Source organism: Vitis vinifera, chromosome 12, assembly GCF_030704535.1.
Source record: "Vitis vinifera cultivar Pinot Noir 40024 chromosome 12, ASM3070453v1".
Classification (NCBI taxonomy): Eukaryota; Viridiplantae; Streptophyta; class Magnoliopsida; order Vitales; family Vitaceae; genus Vitis; species Vitis vinifera.
The window spans coordinates 16,917,234-16,937,771 of record NC_081816.1 but is presented as its reverse complement, the minus strand read 5'-3'; the positions used below and the strand labels follow the sequence as shown (position 1 = coordinate 16,937,771).

The 20,538-nt window shown below is 32.4% G+C and overlaps 2 protein-coding genes across 2 annotated transcripts; both read left to right on the top strand.

Annotated features, from left to right (window-relative positions):
• Window positions 1-5,295: 5,295 nt before the first annotated feature.
• On the top strand, window positions 5,296-6,865 carry LOC100250360 (anthocyanidin 3-O-glucosyltransferase 2). Its single transcript, XM_002265270.5, has one exon. The coding sequence runs from the start codon at window positions 5,360-5,362 to the stop codon at window positions 6,764-6,766; it is 1,407 nt and encodes a 468-aa protein (XP_002265306.2). The 5' UTR covers window positions 5,296-5,359; the 3' UTR covers window positions 6,767-6,865.
• Window positions 6,866-15,250: 8,385 nt separating this feature from the next.
• Window positions 15,251-16,816, top strand: LOC100262371 (anthocyanidin 3-O-glucosyltransferase 2-like). The gene has a single exon (XM_002265351.5). It carries the CDS (start codon window positions 15,311-15,313, stop codon window positions 16,715-16,717), a length of 1,407 nt encoding a protein of 468 aa, XP_002265387.2. The 5' UTR covers window positions 15,251-15,310; the 3' UTR covers window positions 16,718-16,816.
• The last annotated feature ends 3,722 nt before the right edge of the window (window positions 16,817-20,538 follow it).

The following is a 20,538-nucleotide window of genomic DNA, read 5'->3' as shown; positions in this document are numbered from 1 at the left end:
AGTATCCTTGTTACCTTTAAGATGTTTGTCACACATAGACTGAATTTCATTAAAAGCTTTAAGCTTAACCCTCCAACGGTAACAACCAGCATTAATCATCACAGATGGAACTCACATGTTCTAATGCTGCCACAACCCACTTATCAATGACTTGTTTTTACCTATTGAACTTAAGACTAGTCATTTCCTAGTATTAAGTTGGGTTACCATCATTGGTGAGTTTTATTTAAGGAGTTTTAGTTTCATCCCTCTAGATGTTATCCTTACCAAATCTCTTGTAAGAGGTTTAGTAAAAGGATCCGTCAAGTTTCCACTTGACCTCACAAATGAGATTGAGATGATTCCATATTGAATCAATTGTCTCACATACTCATGTCTAATGCTTATATGTCTAGACTTCCCATTGTACATTCCACTGTACGCACGAGCTAGAATGGCTTGACTGTCACAATGTATCGACACTGTTGACACATTATTTGCAGCAAAAAGGATGTCCATCATGAGATCCCTAAGCCACTCAGCTTCTTTTCCAATTGCAGTTAGAGCTATAAATTTTGCCTCCATGGTTGAGTGTGATATACAAGTCTGTTTCTTGGATCCCCAAGAGACAGCCCCACCACCAAGTGTAAACACCCAACCTGTGGTAGATAAATTATCTCCCACACTCGATATCCAGCTTGCATCTGAATACCCTTCAAGTATAGCAGGAAACTTTGAATATTGGAGGCTTAGTTCTTTGGTATTCTTTAGGTAATCAAGAACTCTACCAATAGCTTTCCAATGTTCCACGCTTGGATTGCTAATAAACCTACTTAGTTTACTAATTGCAAATGAAATGTCAGCCCGAGTACACTGAGCAACATACATAAGACTTCCAATTGCACTTGCATACTCAAGTTGAGCCACCGATCTACCATCATTCTTTTCAAGTTTTATACTTGAATCAAATGGAGTATTAACATCTTTAATCTTAAGATGACTAAATTTGCTAACTACTTTCTCAATATAGTGGGTTTGGTTCAAAGCATAACCCCCACTATTTCTTTTCACTTTGATACCCAATATTGTATCAACTTCTCCAAGATCTTTCATCTTGAAGGTTGAAGATAGAAACCTTTTCGTTTATATTATTCCTTTCATGTCATCACTCAAGATTAACATGCCATCCACATATAGACACACTATGACCATATAGTCATCACAAGTCTTAGAATATAAGCACTTGTCCACATTGTTGTGTCTAAATCCATTCGAAAGAATAGCATGATCAAATTTTTTGTGCCATTGTTTAGGAGCTTGTTTAAAACCATATAATGATTTGACAAGCTTACACACTTTGTTTTCATTCCCCAGTAGAACAAAACCTTCCGGTTGTTCCATGTAGACCTCCTCATTGAGATCCTCATTCAAGAATGCCGTTTTGACAACCATTTGATGAACAAATAGATTATGAATTGATGCCAAAGCAAACAATATCCTAATCGATGTTGTTCTAGCCACCGGCGCATAGGTATCAAAATAATCAATACCTTCTCTTTGTTTAAACCCCTTAGCTACTAATCTAGCCTTAAAGGTTTGAATCATGCCATCGGTGTGATATTTCCTTCGAAATACCCACTTGCACCCTATTGGTTTAGATCCTGGTGGTTCCACCATTTTGTCTCTTGATCTCGATTCTTCCTCAATGCGAAGATGTTTTTGAATCTCTTCCAAGGAGTAATCTTCACTCTTGTGGAGAATCCTCTTTCGGTAACCTTTCCAACTTGATGGTAATTTAGCCATAATAGCACCAACTTGGAAGGCCTCCGGAAGTTCAATTTTGAGAACTTTCAACTTATTCACAATTACTTGCAACTCATGAATTTGTGGTAAGAGAGGCTTTTCATCAAAAAATTTGAAATCTATGTATTGAGAAATAAGAAACTTTTTGGTACCTTCTTCCTCGGCTTTGTACTTGTTTTCAAGAGCCTCCCAAATCTCCCTCGCGGAATAAGTGTTGGTGTAGAGATCATATAGCCTATCGGATAAGGCGTTCAAAATATGACCCCTACATATGAGCTCATCCTCCTCCCTCTTCTTCCTTGCCGCCACCACTTGAGGTGTGTCATTTTCCTTTGGTTCCGGTAACGGTGCCAAGGTAGGATCAAGGATGTAGAAAATCTTGAGTGCTGTGAGAAGGAATCTCACCTTGTCTTGCCACCTAGTGAAGTTGGAACCATCAAAACGATCCAACCTCACAAGGTCTTGGTTCATAATCTTGATAGTCTCTCCTTCCATTGCAATTAGAGTCTTTGATTGATAGAAAAATTTTGGATACAATGGAGAAAAGAAACACTCTCTAACACTCACTTTGATACAATAAAACTCTCAAAGTTACAAAATAAGAACAAGAAGAAGAAGAACACAAGAAAGACTCAAACAAGTTCTTGGAACTTTGTCCAAAGACTCTATTTCCTCCCACCTCTATAAATCCTTAGGGAATTAATGGAAATAGTTTTGGGATTGATCAAGCCTTTTCACTTTTCTGCATAAGATTTCAAAAAGAAGAATAGTCGTATAAAGCACTCTTAGGGTTGAAAATGGTTACAAGGATGAGAAAAAACTCATTGTCTTCCTCAATCTCTTCATCTTTGTAACATTCAAAAAATTAAATCATATGTTTAATTCACACATTAAACATGATTTAATCTCAAATGTGTAACTCTCTTACACTTAACCTCTTAAGTTTTATAAAGTTACAAAAATGAGAAGACTCATTGTCTTCCTTAACCTTTCAAGTTTTGTAACATTTCAAAACTTAATCATGTGTTTAATTCACACATTAAAAATGTAACCCTTCTTACACTTTATTTTCAAAAGTTATTTTTTAAAAGTGTGACTCTTCTTACACTTTATTTTTTAACCAACTATATATATATATTTATATAAATATAACACTCCCACTCTTCTCTCTAGCCTTTTCTTTTTTATTTATTTATTTATTTTATTCTTCCATATTTCTTCTCCACGCCACTTCCCATCTCTCCATCGCCATTGTCGGTGGCGTGACGCCGGAGCCATTTCCAACGCCCCCTCCATCCATTTTTTTCTCCCATTTTTTTATTGTCTTCCTTTTTTTTGTTATTTTATTTTGTTTTTGTTTTTCAAAAAGCCATCAACCCTTATCGCCGCCGGCGAAACCACCGGTCAATTGCCATCAACAAGCCACTCTTCGCCGATGACCTCCTCCTCTTTTCTCTCATTCCCTCACTTTTCCATCACACTCATTTTTCATTATTATTATTATTATTATTATTATTATTATTATTCTTTATTTGATTTTAATAGTAATTATTGTTTGTGATATTTGAATTATTGAATTAATATGAAATTTTTTAACTTTGTTAATTAATATAGAATTTAGGTTAATTTGTTGTTGGTAAATTAATATGAAATTTAGAATAATTTATTATGGGTGAATTAATTTGGAATTTGTTAATTTGGCTTTGATTAGTTGATAATTTATATAGTTGTACTCATTTGAATTATTTAATTTAGATATGATATAATATTATGGTATATTTTGGACGTGGGTTTGCATATTAAATTGAGTTGATTTTGGTTGTGAATTTAGGTTTGTATATTAAATTAGGCTTGAATTATGATATATTAAATTTAAGCCTAATAAAATTTATTTTAATTTATCTAATTTTAGGTTTGGTTGATTGTGTTTGTATTTTGATTATTAATTTGGATATTTTGGGTTAAGATCTATAGTAATTTAAGCTCATTTTAATTGACGAAATTTATTAGATTAATTTGAAATTTGAATTTGGGTTTGAATATTTGTTTGAGATTTTGTACATGTATGGATATTTACTTTGGGTTATTTTTATTTTTGCATAAGCTCATTCTATAATTTTGTTAGTTGAATACAAATTTATGACACGTGGAGTATAGAATTTCATGAGAGAAAGTGAGATTTGAAAAGCTGTAAATAGAGTATTGAACTTGTTGTAAGTTTAATTAGATACACATTTTATTACCTTATTTTATTTTATTTTTATTTTATTGGTTTCTATAAATATTTATTTGTATATATTTATTGAGTGTGTATAGAATTGAATATCAAACAAATTAGAAATTTTGTTTAAATAAAAGGAATAATTCAGTAAACATGTTTTAATAAAATAATAATTTTAAAATATTCTTCTTAATAAAAGAAAACTTTTTTAGTAATAAAAATTCATAAAAATGCTTTTATAAAAATCCAAAAAAATTGTTTTTAATAATGATTGTCCAAAAATTTCTTTGTTAAATAAAAAATATCCAAAAATTGTTTTGTAAATAAAGGTGTTCCAAAAATTAATTATTAATTAAAAATTCTTTTGCAAATAAAGTTATATTTTTTTAAAATAATTTGTATAAGTCACTTTGGTGGTAATGTTATCTCTTAGTTCGCAAATAAATGTTTGTTGCTCAATCTTCCATGGTATCAGGCCTTGCTTGCACAGTTGCCTTCAATTCCCTAAGACACTTATTATAAATTGTGACAACATTCATGCTACCTACCTTTCTATCAGTTTTTTTTCACTCAAAAATGAAATACATTACTATCAACTTTCACTTTGTGTGTGATCATGTTGTCAATAGGAATCTCATCATACCATATATCTCTACCAAAGATCAACTTGCAAATGCTTTGACTAAGCCTTTGAGTCGACAACTCTTTTTTTGGATTTGATCCAAGATTGGTGTCTCTAATGGGAGCACCATCTTGCAGCGGAGTAATAGTGTAGAATCTCGTTCTTGCAATCTTGCAGCTTCACATCCTGATATTCAAGCCTCACAAACTCAACCAAAATCCCTAAATGGATGAAATTTCTGTTGTAATCAATGACTAATTACATGGGTCAACTATAAATCATTCGGCCATAATTTATGATATCATTTTTGTAATTTTCTGTGCATAATATTCACTCTGTATTTATATAATGTCTTGACCGTAAATGAACACAAGCTTTCTCATCAGTATTATTTTTGTCTGTTAGCCCCAAATATTGTTTGTTTTATATGAAAATGTTAACCCCAAATGTATGACTTTGTTGTTTGTTTTATATGGAAATGACAGTAATCTAGAAGCACTCACTCTTGCCTCAATTTTCAACAAAGGCGGACACAAATCTTACGAAAACGACAGGTAAAAGAAAATAGATTGAAACAGCTAAGCCATGACATCAGTTTCTCGGCCCCCAAGACTAATCAGGCTGGTTATGAAAAGTCGTTTACAACCCATTTAGCCACAAGTATAAGTGTCACACCACCGCAAAGCCCTCAAAACATCCAATATTTCTCTCTTTGCAGTGACTGCTAGTTAGTGATGAAACAAACTGAGCTTGTCTTCATCCCACTTCCGATCATTGGCCACCTTTCACCTACAGTGGAGATGGCAAAGCTGCTTACTCAGCGAGACCCCCGATTCTCAATCACGATCTTCATCATGAAGTTTCCGTTTGGGTCCATTGATAGTATGACCACGGACTCTGATTCCATACGTTTCGTCACACTTCCTCCTGTAGAGTTCAGCTCCGGAGCGACGACGCCTGGTCCCTTCATGTCTGAATTCATCAAAGCTCAGACACTACTCGTCAGAGACGCAGTCCACGAGCTCACTCGCTCCAACTCGGTTCGGCTCGCTGGGTTCGTTATTGACGCGCTCTGCACCCACATGATTGATGTGGCCGATGAGTTTGGGGTGCCTTCCTATCTCTTCTCCACTTCCAGCGCCGCTTCTCTTGGCTTCCTGTTGCATCTTCAGTTCCTCCATGACTATGAGGGGTTGAATCTTGATGAGTTCAAGGACTCGGATGCTGAGTTGCAGGTTCCGAGTTATGCTAACTCGGTTCCAGGTAAGGTCTTCCCTCCTATGATTTTTTACAAGGAACTCGGTGGGGCTCCGGGGTATATGTATCATATGAGGAGATTAAGACAAGCCAAGGGTGTTATGGTAAATACATTTATTGATCTTGAATCACATGCTATTCAATCATTTTCTGGGAGTAAAATACCGCCGGTGTATCCCGTTGGACCCATTCTCAACACCCAAATGGGATATGGTGGGGATCAACAAGATGCTAGTGCCATCATGAGCTGGCTTGATGATCAGCCCCCATCGTCAGTTGTTTTCCTTTGCTTCGGGAGCATAGGAAGCTTTGGTGCGGATCAGATCAAGGAGATAGCATATGGGTTAGAGCGCAGTGGGCATCGCTTCTTGTGGTCCCTTCGCCAAGCTCCCCCAAACGGTAAAATGGCATTTCCAAGGGACTTTGAAAATATTGAGGAAGTTCTACCGGAAGGGTTTTTACCGCGGACGGCTGGAATTGGAAAGATGATTGGATGGGCTCCACAAGTAGCGGTTTTAGCTCACTCAGCTGTTGGAGGATTTGTTTCTCATTGTGGATGGAATTCTCTCCTAGAAAGCATATGGAATGGTGTTCCAGTAGCCACATGGCCAATGTATGCGGAACAACAAATCAATGCATTTCAAATGGTGAAAGATTTAGGATTAGCAGTAGAAATTAAAATTGATTATGATAAGGATAACAGCTATATTGTAAATGCTCATGAGATTGAAAACGGATTAAAGAAATTGATGAGCATTAATAGTGAAGTGAGGAAGAAAATGAATGAAATGCAACAAATAAGTAGAAGAGTTATGATAGATGGTGGATCCTCGCACTCTTCTTTAGGTCATTTTATTGAAAACGTAATGACTAATATTCCATAACCTAATGTATCGTATCGTTATTTTACCATATGTTTTTATTTCAATGCTGATGTAATTTCTTTGATTTCGAAATCTATAAGAAAGTTTGTTCTCTTTTTATCATTTAATGAAGAAAGTTTAAAATGACATAAATTTAATCATATGAAGATCTCAGTTGTTAATGAATGCACAATTGATAATCTTCCGGAGTTAAGTTAATTATAAAATAACAATATAATTTACAATCAACAAAGTTATTAAAATTGTTTTATTAAGGTCAATAGTAATAGTACCATTGGGAATTTGATGGTCCAATTTGAACTTGGACTCCTAAAAGTCTATTTTATTATAGTAAGTACTAGAATTTGTTCAATTGGATCACTATTAAGGTTGGAAAGAGAAATGTCAAGATGATCATTAATTTTGTAACATACATAATTAAGTAATAATTAATAGGAAATTACTTTTTCAAGACCTATTAAATTAAAATTAAAATTCAAAAAAAAAAAAAGTTAGGTGAATAAACAAAATAATAACTTTTATATAAATAAAAAAATTATTAAAAAAAATGAGGAGTTCACGTGCTTTCAAAAATTCCATGTAATAAAAATGCTTTTAACTTCAAAATTTTAATCTATTGTTTTTTTGAAGGGAAATTTGTCTTATTTATATAAGAATTTTTAGTAGTTTGTTAGTTTAATTATGTAGGACATGGACCTTAAGCAAACTCTTCGGGTCATATTATTTTATTGTGTTTCCTTTTCAAATAGGAGTTGACATAAGTACCCTTCTCTACATACACTATGAAGTGATCGGACTACCCTCAATTGTCATCAAAATTTCATGTATTTACCTCATGTAGCGTCCAATTCTTCACATCCTCATATGTGACATTCGACAAGTTTTTCAACACCTACATCATACACTATAACACCCCAAATTAATTTTTAAGGTTAGAAACACAAACTAGAAATACAATAAATAAATAAATAAATAATTTTAGTAAGAGTAGAAAGTTCTTTTTGTATTTAAAAACCCTATAAAATATATTTTTCTTGTCATCTCTTTACATAAACCCTTTGTGCATAGAGATAAGAGAAATTAGGAAACGCGGGACTGAAGATTTAGGGATTTAGGGTTTGAAGATCAGTTTTTTGGATAATATTTTTAACCTTAAGATTAGCATTTTATATTCATTAATTAATTTTGAATATTTTTTAAAAAAAATTGAAAGATCTCAATATAGATTAGGGTTTGTTATTTAATTTTTTTTTAGATAAAAAAGATTGGAAATTTATGAACATAGGTAGATTTATTGATGAAGAATAACATGTCCCTAATTTAGTACCATAAGAAAGTCAGCTATGAAGGACATACTGTTCCTGTCACAAGTAAGTTATTTACATAGACAAGAAAGTAAATGGTGACATTGTTGCAATTGTAAATAAAAAGAGAGGGATCTTTTTAATGAGACATGGGAGGCTTGCACTATTTTCATGGTACCGAAGCTCTCTCCATGCCTCAAGGGTTACTGCTCACTCATCATAGATATATATGGGATCTTCTCACTTGCACCAAACTAGATGGTGCCAAGGAGGTTATTATACAACTCTCTACACCTACCTCCTTTACTCTTCATGATAGCTTGCCCATTTCATGCACTGTTCAACAGGTAAGTATCTACTTCGCTATCTTAAGCACACTATCCATCATGGTCTTCTCCTTAAGTGTCATCAACCTTTGGCTCTAACGACCTTTTTTTTATGTTGACTAGGCTGGCAAGAGGGATGACAGGACCTCTATACTACACATATTGTCTACCTTGGTGGTAAAGTTATCTCTTGGTGCTCTCGCAAGCAAAAGTTTGTTGTTCAATCTTCCGTGGAGGTTGAATATCATGTCCTTGCTTGCATAGCAATAGAATTCCTTTGGCTCAAATCTCTTTTGGGTGAACTTAGCCTTCAACTCTCTAAGACACCTATTATAAATTGTGACAACTTTGGTGCTACCTACCTTTCTATCAATTTCATTTTTCACTCAAAAATGAAGCACATTGCTATCAACTTTCACTTTATGCATGATCATGTTATCAATGGGAATCTCATCGTATCATATATATCTACTAAAGATCAACTTGCAAATGCTTTGACTAAGTCTTTGAGTTGACAACTCTTTCTTCAGCTTTGAGCAAAGATTGGTGTCTTTTATGGGAGCACCATCTTGTAGTGGCATAATAGTGCAAAATCCCATCCTTACTATCTTACATATTCACATCCCAATATTCAAGCCTCACTAGCTCAGTCAAAATCTCTAAATGGATGAAATTCTGCAATAATCAATGACTAATTACATGGGTCAATTATAAATCATTCAGGCATAATTTATGGTATCATTTTTGTAATTTTTTGTGCATAATATTCTTACTATGTATTTATATATAGTGTATTGACTGTAAGTGAATACAAGCTTTATAATAAGTATTATTTTTTTCTGTTAGCCCCAAATGTATGACTTTATTGTTTGTTTTATATGAAAATGACAGAAATCTAGAACCACTCACTCTTGCCTCAATCTTCAACAAAGGCCACAACAAAAGTAAAAGAAAATAGATTGAACCATCTAAGCCATGACATCAGTTTCTCGACCTCCAAGACTGTTAGGCGTGTTATGAAAAGTCGTTGTAATGACTGCTAGTTAGTGATGAAACAAACTGAGCTTGTCTTCATCCCATTTTCCAATCATTGGCCACCTTTCGCCTACAGATTGCAAAGTTGCTTACTCAGTGAGACCCCCGATTCTCAATCACAATCTTCATCATGAAGTTTCCGTTTGGATCCATTGATAGTATGACCACGGACTCTGATTCCATACGTTTTGTCACACTTCTCCCTATAGAGATCAACTCCGGAGCGATGACGTTGTTCCCTTCATTTCTAAATTCCTCAAAGCTCAAATATTACTCGTCAGAGACGCAGTCCACTAGCTCACTCGCTCTAACTCGGTTCTGGTTGTTGGGTTCGTTATTGACATGCTTTGCACCCACATGATTGGAAAGGTGATTGGGCTCCACAAGTAGCGATTTTAGCCCACTAAGCTGTTGGAGGATTTGTTTCTCATTGTAGATGGAATTCTCTCCTACAAAGAATATGTTATGGTGTTCATGTAGCCACATGACCAATGTACGTGGAACAACAAATCAACACATTTCAAATGGTGAAAGATTTAAGGTTGGCAATAGAAATTAAAATGTGTTATAATAAGGATAACATTGATATTGTAAGTGCTCGTGAGATTGAAAACAGATTAAAGAATTTAATGAGTATTAGTAGTCAAGTGAGAAAGAAAATGAATGAAATGCAACACATAAGTAGAAGAGTTATGATAGATGGTGGATCCTCGCACTCTTCTTTAGGTCATTTTATTGAAAACATGATGACCAATATTTCATAACCTAATGTATCAGATTATTACTTTATTATATGCTTTATTTCAATGTTGATGTAATTTCTTTGATTTCAAAATTTATAAAAAAAAGTTTGTTCTCTTTTTATCATTTAATGAAGAAAGTTTAAAGGACATAAATTTAATCATATGCAGATCTCGATTACTAACAAATGTACAATTAATTATCTTCATGTAAGGAGTTAAAATAAATAATAAAGTAAACAATATTATTAATAATCAACAAAGCTATTAAAATTGTTTTATTAAGGTGATAGTAATAATACCATTGGGAATTATCCGATCCAATTTGAGCTTGGACTCCTAAAAGTCCATTTTATTATAGTGAGTACTAAAATTTGTTCACTTGGGTCACTATTAATGTTGAAAAGAGAAATATCCAAAATGATCATTAATTGTCTAACATACATAATTGTGAAACCAAGGTTTGGTTAATCTTGATTTTGATGATAACAAAATAAGGTTTAAAACTAATAATCATATTTCAAGCGTGATTAGGCAAGACGATTTTCAAAGTGGCAATCACAAAGACAAATCAAGCCAAGGAGAAATCATGAAGAAGAAGACCACCTCAAAGAGAAGAGTTTTTCAAGACCCAAGCTTCATAAGATCTCTTTGTAAGGTTGTTGGTGCACTAGGATTTTCATACATTTCATTCTTTATTTATGCACCAAAATCATTCAAGAGTAATATTGTTTTAAATATCTTTAGAATAGGATGATTTCATGTTTTCAACTAAAACCTTGTGTTAAATGATTTTCAAACTTGTGTTAAAAGATTTTAAGTTGAAAAAGGTTGGGTGTTGGACCAAAAAATGGCTCAGCCGGTTCAACCAGTTGAGGAACCGGTCGACCGGTTGTGCTCGTCCGGTCGAGGGAGGCCAAAAATTTTCTCTCTCTTCCAGTGGCCTTCTCTTCCCGGTCGAGGTGATTCTCTTACTAGTCGAGGTCCGATCGAGGACCGGTCGGGGTCCGGTTGAGGCCAATGATCACCTGCCAAGCATTTAATGCTAACGGCTAGTCAATCGGTCGACCCTTAGCTTGACCAGTCGAACCCCCAAACGGCTAGTTTGGCTTTTCTCTTCTATAAAAATGCTCCAATTTTCATTGTTTAAATAACTTAACATTCCCAAATCTTTCTTGATTATATTTGAGTCTTGGAAGAGTATTTTTTAGTGCACCATTATTTCAAAACTTGCATATCTTTAGTGCACCATTCAATCCTAGTTTTTATTGTATCATTTGAGCTTAAAGTTCTTATACTAGGATTTTTGTGAGATCTTTTATTTGTAAATCCTTGAGAGGAAGTTGTTCAAGAGTGGGATATCTCCTGAGAAGTGTAAAGGATGCTTGGAGCCAAAAGTCCAAGAGGGTGAATTGGAACCATAATCCAATTGTATTGCTTGAAGGCTTAGTTTGAAAGCCTTGGTTTAATGGAACCTCAAACTTGGGATTGAAGTTAAAGGAGAGTGGATGTAGGCCGGGTTGCGTTGAACCACTATAAACTCTTATGTTTGCATTTTTCTCTTCACTACTTTTTAATTTATATGAAATTGTCTATATATTAATTATTATATAATTGCATATAATTTTTTTCTATTTATATAAGAATTTTTTAGTTTAATTTTGTAGAACATTAACCATAAGCGAACTCTTCGATTCATATTATTTTATTATTTTTTCTTTTTTATGTTTCCTTTTCAAATAGGAGTTGACATAAATACCCTTCCCTACATTGAACTACCCTTAATTGTCATGTAGTGTCCAATTTTTCATGTCCTCACATGTGACATTCGACGACCATGTGGTGCTTCTAATATATTCTCAATAATTCTTTATATCTCTATGCATGACATTTGACAACTCCAAAGTATGACATGTGACGCTTCTAGTATATCCCTAAATTAATACTTATAGCTTAGCTAATGTAATTTTTTTTTCTAGTCCATTTGCATAGTTTTGAGGTTATCCAACTTTTCTAATTATTTTAAATTATTGGAAACTTAATTATTTTACTAATGTTTTACTTTTTCTAATTATTTTAAATTCAATTGGTTTTTTAATTGTTTTATTTGTTTTACTAAGGTTTTACTTTCTCCAATTATTTATAATTTAATTGAATTTTTAATTGTTTAATTTATTTATTTTCAAAAATTGAAAAAAAAAAAAGTATCTAAAAATCCAAGATGTTACACAATCAATGTAGAGAAAAAGAAAAAGTAAAAGAAATTTTATATAATTCCAAATAACATATCTTTTTTTTTTTCACAAAAATCAATACTAATTCCCCTAACCTCAAAGAAACGCACAATTTTTTTGAAAAATTTATTGTTAAAGAACTTAATCATCATCTAACATAATATAAAAAATAAATAAATAATCATTACTATTAATTATTTAGCTAAAATTATAATTTGATATTCCTGAAAATTGTATATATCATTATTATTATTATTATTCCTCATTATATTAATTTAATTAATCTATTCTTAAATTTAGGTTGAGTTAGTAAATTTCCCATTTACCTAAAATTACTAACCTCAAAACTTGATGCTATAAATATACCAATTTGATTTTATTAAACCAAGATTTTATTTTATTTATTTATTTAAAACTAAACATTTTATTATACCATCTCATTACTCTTTTTTTTTTTTTTTTACTAAAACCTCATTGATGGCATTAAATTCTTCACCAGAATTCAAACATCACTATAACTTTCTTTTATTATTTTATCATACCATCCCATTACTCCTCCTATATCTTGCTGGAATGGATCTTCGTTTGCAGCATCAAATTCTCCACTAGCATTCAAACATCACTGCGACACCTACATCATACACTGTAACAGCTCGAATTAATTTCCGAGGTTATAATGGTAAATTAGAAATACAAAAAAATGAAATAACTTTAATAAGAGTAGAAACTTTTTTTGTATTTAAAAACCCTATAAATTTCATTTTTCTTCTCTTCTCTTTACATAAACCCTTTTTGTATAGAGATAAAGGGGAATTAGAGAACAAAGGCTTGAAGATCAATTTTTTAAACAAGATTACTAACCTTGAGATTAGTATTTTATATTTATTAATTAGTTTTAGACATTTAAAATTTTTTTTGAAAGATCTCGATATAGATTAAGGTTTGTTATTTAAATTTTTTTTAGATAAAAAAAATTACAAATATATGAACATAAGTAGATTTATTAATGAAAAACAACACGTCTCTAATTTAGCACCTTAAGAAAGTTAGCTATGAAGGATATGTTGTTCAATCACAAGTCATCCATATAGACAAAAAAGTAAATATGACATTGTTGTTGCAATTGTAACTAAAAAGAGATGGATTTTCTTAATAAAAGACAATGAAGACTTGCATCATTTTTTTGGCATCGAAGTTATCTCTATGCCTCAAGGGTTACTACTCACTCATCATAGATATGTACGGGTGTAGATCCTAAAATTTGTTTTAATTTTATTTTTATATTAATTTTGATCATAATTTTATTCTTAAATTTTAAATCTCGAATACATATGATATTTTTGACCCATGCACTATTTAATTCTTAATTTTTATTATTATTATGTTTTTCTTTCTTTTTCTTTTTTTCTTTCTTTTCTCTCTCCTCTCTCCTCCACCTACCGCCCATACACGTGGAGTATAGAATTTCATGGGAGAAAGTGAAACTCGAAAAGCTGTAAATAGAGCATCGAACTTGTTGTAAGCTTATTTAGGTACACATTTTATTACCTTATTTTATTTTATTGGTTTTTATAAATATTTATTTGTATATATTTATTAAGTGTGTACAGAATTGAATATCAAATAAATCAAAAATTTTGTTTAAATAAAATGAATAATTCAGTAAACATATTTTAATAAAATAATAATTTTAAAATATTCTTCTTAATAAAAGAAAGTTTTTTATTAATAAAAATTCATAAAAACGCTTTTAGAAAAATCCAAAAAAAAATGTTTTAATAGAATTTGAAATTTTTTTTTTAATAATGATTGTCCCAAAATTACTTTGTTTAATAAAAATTGTCCAAAAATTGTTTTATAAATAAAGTTGTCCCAAAAATTAATTTTTAATTAAAAATTATTTTGCAAATAAAGGTTTTTTTTTTTTTTTTAATAATTTGTATAAGTCACTTTGGTGGTAATGTTATCTCTTGGTTCGCAAGCAAATGTCTGTTGCTCAATCTTCCACGGAGTTTGTATATCAGGCCCTTGCTTGCACAGTTGCCGAAGTCCTTTGGTTCAAATCTCTTTTGGGTGAACTTAGCCTTCAACTCCCTAAGACACTTATTATAAATTGTGATAACATTCATGCTACCTACCTTTCTATCAATTTCTTTTCACTCAAAAATGAAATACATTGCTATCAATTTTCACTTTGTGTGTGATCATGTTGTCAATGAAAATCTCATCATGCCATATATCTCTACCAAAGATCAACTTGCAAATGCTTTAACTAAACCTTTGAGTCGACAACTCTTTCTTCGGATTCAATCCAAGATTGGTGTCTCGAATGGGAGCGCCATCTTGCAGTGGTGTAATAGTATATAATCTAGTTCCTGCAATCTTACAGCTTCACATCCTGATATTCAAGCCTCACAAACTCAACCAAAATCTCTAAATGGATGAAATTTTTGTTGTAATCAATGACTAATTACATGGGTCAACTATAAATCATTCGGCCATAATTTATGGTATCATTTTTGTAATTTTCTGTGCATAATATTCACTCTGTATTTATATAATGTCTTGACCGTAAATGAACACAAGCTTTCTCATCAGTGTTAATTTCTTTTTCTGTTAGCCCCAAATATTGTTTGTTTTATATGAAAATGACAGAAATCTAGAAGCACTGACTCTTGCCTCAATTTTCAACAAAGGCCGACACAAATCTTACAGATACGACGAGTAAAAGAAAATAGATTGAAACAGCTAAGCGGTGACATCAGTTTCTCGGCCCCCAAGACTAATCAGGCTGGTTATGAAAAGTCGTTTATAACCCATTCAGCCACAAGTATAAGTGTCACACCACCGCAAAGCCCTCAAAACATCCAATATTTCTCTCTTTGCAGTGACTGCTAAGTTAGTGATGAAACAAACTGAGCTTGTCTTCATCCCACTTCCGATCATTGGCCACCTTTCGCCTACAGTGGAGATGGCAAAGCTGCTTACTCAGCGAGACCCCCGATTCTCAATCACGATCTTCATCATGAAGTTTCCGTTTGGGTCCATTGATAGTATGACCACGGACTCTGATTCCATACGTTTAGTCACACTTCCTCCTGTTGAGATCAGCTCCGGAGCGACGACGCCTGGTCCCTTCATCTCTGAATTCATCAAAACTCAGACACTACTCGTCAGAGACGCAGTCCACGAGCTCACTCGCTCCAACTCGGTTCGGCTCGCTGGGTTCGTTATTGACGTATTGTGCACCCACATGATTGATGTGGCCGATGAGTTTGGGGTGCCTTCCTATCTCTTCTCCACTTCCAGCGCCGCTTCTCTTGGCTTCCTGTTGCATCTTCAGTTCCTCCATGACTATGAGGGCTTGAATCTTGATGAGTTCAAGGACTCGGATGCTGAGTTGCAGGTTCCGAGTTATGCTAACTCGGTTCCAGGTAAGGTCTTCCCTCCTATGATTTTTGACAAGGGAGTCGATGGCGCTGCAGGGCATGTGTATCATATGAGAAGATTAAGACAAGCCAAGGGTGTTTTGGTAAATACATTTATTGATCTTGAATCACACGCTATTCAATCATTTTCTGGGAGTAAAATACCGCCGGTGTATCCCGTTGGACCCATTCTCAACACCCAAATGGGATATGGTGGGGATCAACAAGATGCTAGTGCCATCATGAGCTGGCTTGATGATCAGCCTCCATCGTCAGTTGTTTTCCTTTGCTTCGGGAGCATAGGAAGCTTTGGTGCGGATCAGATCAAGGAGATAGCATATGGGTTAGAGCGCAGTGGGCATCGCTTCTTGTGGTCCCTTCGCCAACCTCCCCCAAAGGGTAAAATGGCATTTCCGAGAGACTATGAAAATATTGAGGAAGTTCTACCAGAAGGGTTTTTACATCGGACGGCTAGAGTTGGAAGGATAATTGGATGGGCTCCACAAGTAGCGGTTTTAGCCCACACAGCTGTTGGAGGATTTGTTTCTCACTGTGGATGGAATTCTCTCCTCGAAAGCATATGGTACGGTGTTCCAGTAGCCACATGGCCAATGTATGCGGAACAACAAATCAATGCATTTCAAATGGTGAAAGATTTAGGATTAGCAGTAGAAATTAAAATTGATTATGATAAGGACAACAACTATATTGTAAATGCTTATGAGATTGAAAACGGATTAAAGAAATTGATGAGCATTAATAGTGAAGTGAGGAAGAAAATGAATGAAATGCAACAAATAAGTAGAAAAGTTATGATAGATGGTGGATCCTCGCACTCTTCTTTAGGTCATTTTATTGAAAATATGATGGCCAATATTCCATAATCTAATGTATCTTGTTACTTTATCGTATGTTTTTATTTCAATGCTGATGTAATTTCTTTAATTTCGAAGTTTATAAAAAAGTTTGTTCTCTTTTTATCATTTAGTGAAGCAAGTTTAAAAGGACATAAATTTAATCATATGCAGATTTTAGTTGTTAATGAATACATAATTGATTATGAGTTAAGTTAATAATAAAATAAATAATATAATTAAGAATCAACAAAACTATTAAAATTATTTTATTACGGCGAATAGTAAATTGGGAATTTGACTATCCAATTTGAGCTTGGACTCCTAAAAATCTATTTTAATATAGTGAGTACTAGAATTTGTTCAATTGGTGACAATTGGGTCACCATTAAAGTTGGAAAGAGAAACGTTCAAGGTGGTCATTATTTGTGTAACACACATAATTAAGTAATATTTAATAGGAAATGACTCTTTCAAGACCTATTAAATTAAATTAAAAAAAAAGTTAGGTGAATAAATGAATTAATAATATATAAATATAAAAAAATAATTAAAAAAATTGAGGACTTCACGTGCTTTCAAAAACCGAAATTCCATGTGTTAAAAAAGCTTTAAACTTCAAAATTTTAACCTATTTTTTGTTTTGAAGGTAATTTTTTCCTATTTATATAAGAATTTTTAGTAATTTTTTTGTTTAATTTTGTAGAACATGTACCTTAAGCAAACTCTTCGGGTTACATGATTTTATTATTTTTTTCTCTTTATATTTTCTTTTCAAATGTGAGTTCACATAAATACCCTTCTCTACATTATGAAGTGATCAAACTGCCCTTCATTGTCATTAAAAGTTTAGATATTTATCTCTTGTCATGTAGTGTTCAATTCTTAGTATCTTTATATGTGAAATTTGACAACTATGTGGTATTTCTGATATATTCCCAATAATTATTGATATATCTATATATGACATTTGACAACCCCCTAAATGCGACATGTGACACTTTTAGCACATCCTTAAGTTAATACTTATAGTCTAGTTAATATAATTCTTTTCTAGCCCATTTCATAGTTTTGAGGTTATTCAACTATTCTAATTATTTTAAATTATTAGGAATTTAATTATTTTACTTTCTATAATTATTTATAATTCAATTGGATTTTTAATTAATTAATTAATTAATTTTCAAAAATGGGAAAAAAATTTCTATGTTACACAATGTATGTAGATAAACAAAAGAATATGTTATATAATTGGGAATAATATATAAATGAATATATATATATATTCAAAATCAATACTATTCCCTTTACTTCAAAGAAACAAATTTTTTTCAAGATTTTATTATTGAAGAACTTAATCCTCACTTTACATAATATAAAGAAATAACCATTACTATTAATTATTTAATTAAAATTATAATTTGACATTCCTAAAAATTATATATATTATTATTATTATTCATTATATTAATTTAATTAATCTATTCTTGAATTTAGATAGAGTTAGTAAATTTCCCATTTACCTAAAATTATTAACTTCAAAGTTTGATTCTAACAATATACCAATTTGATTTCATTAAACCAAGATTTTATTTTATTTATTAATTTAAAACTAAACATTTTATCATACCATCTCATTGCTCTTTTTTTTTTCCTTTTTTTTATTAATAAATCTTCATTGATAGCATCAAATTCCCCACCAACATTCAAACATCATTATAACTTCCTTTTATTATTTGATCATACCACCCCATTACTCCTATATCTAACCTACATCATACACTGTAACACCCTTAAGGTTAGAATTGTAAATTAGAAATAAAAAAATTAATTAATTTTAATAAGAGTAGAAATGTCCTTTTGTATTTAAAAACCCTATAAATTAAATTTTTCTTATTATTTTTTTTTTCACAGAAATCCCTTTTACATAGATTAGAAGGTTGAGAACGAAAGGTCGAAAAAGATTGAAGAAAGTGTGTTTTCGTATAATCATATGAGAATAATCACAAAATAAAAATCTTTTAAAAATAATTCAAGTTTTATACATTCATCGATCAAATGTAGAACTTAGGATGGTCAAATGTGGTACTTATATAATTAAAAGGTAATATTTGAATGGTCAAATATAGTACTTTTGATAAAATAATATATAAAATACTAATTATTTTTAAATAACTAATTGAAATTTGCATTTTATAAATTTGAGCTCCTATTTTATGGTTTTTTTTTTCATGAGTGTATGAAAACACATTTTTTTTACCTAAAGTTTTAGGAATTTAAGATTTGAAGATCAGTTTTTTTGGTAAAATTTTTAACCCTTAAATTAATATTTTATACTCGTTAATTAGTTTTGAACATTTTAAAAAATATATATTGAAAGATCTCAATTTAGATTAGGATTTGTTATTTTTAGATAAAAAAAAATTGGAAATTTATGATATAGGTAGATTTAAATATATTTAGACAAATAAATAAATTATAATTTCGGAAGTGAAAAAAAAACGTGTGGATGTGTGTTGCATGGAAGTTGAGAGTTAAAAAAAAAAAAAAAAAAAATTTGTTTACATGTGATTTTTGGAAGTACGAATAGGGAGAAAAGAAAAGACAAAATAATTATTAAAAAAAATGGTTATGGAGGTTGAGATTGTATGGTGGAAAGAATTTTCTTGTGTTTGAATGGAACTCTCAAAAGTGATGTAGGAAGGAGATCACCATCATGTTTATGATCTCAGTCAGGTAAGCATGGGTTCCAACTCCCAAACATGTCAAACTACACAAACAACATAGTTTCTTTTCTCTTTCAAGGCATAACAAGGAAATAAATTGAGGTAAAGCACACCCCAACACAGAAAAGGAAATGTAAAAGAGAAAGATTATGAACTTTGAACCTCATCACCTTTCTGGGCATAGTCACCTTCCTTTCTAGAGAAGGCCACCATTGATCTAATTGCTACCAATGCCACCTGCATCTAAATTTTCCCGATGTTTCTCTTTTATACAGAACAGAGTGTTGATCTTTAACGTTTCTTCGCTGTCGCCTGTCTTGTGAGGTATTCACTGGGCAGTTCCAAGAGATCCCAGAACAAATGATTATAGCTTTTGAGGGATTCAGCAGGGGCACTAGAAGTGCTTATGGTGCTCTGCACTGCTAGCACCTCTTTGGGTGATGTAGATTGAATGAATGTTCTGCAGAGCTGAGGGATCATCTTTGTTGTTTAGCCTCTTTAAGGATCTCTCCCATTAAGCGGTTTGCTATCCAATTAGGAAGAAAATTCAAAATAATGAACCGGGATTTCCTTGCACTACCTGAGGAAATCCTAGAGATCATATCAGCGGAGGTGGGAGAAAAGTGTTTCCAACAAAAGTTTGTACCTTGAGGGTGTTAAACAATAGTGAAAAGGACAGAATGGAGATTGCAAGTGCAGGGCAGAATTTGGGTAAGCCATGTTTCAGGTCTGAGTGCATTACTTAAGTAACTCAACATGTAAGTTTCAAAGCCTAATTGGCATCAATAGGGATATCAGAGAACTTTCCAAAAACAAGAACCTAGAGAGAAGACAGAGAATGGAATTTATCTCACATTCTGACATTCATCAGTCAATCTCCGTTTTCTTAAAGGATCCTGGTGCTCTTCTCAGTCTTAAGAACCCAAAGGCTAGCTAGCACAGGACAATTCCACGAGACTGCCTCCAAGGCCCCTCCAATCAGCTGAATATAGCCATCACATCGAGGATGCCCCTCAAGGTCCCCCATACAATCCCAGCTAAGGAGAAAAACCTCTACAACAGCTCGACAGCAACATAGAATGAAGAAAACAATGATTTATTGTCTCCCCACACTCTGTTCAGTTA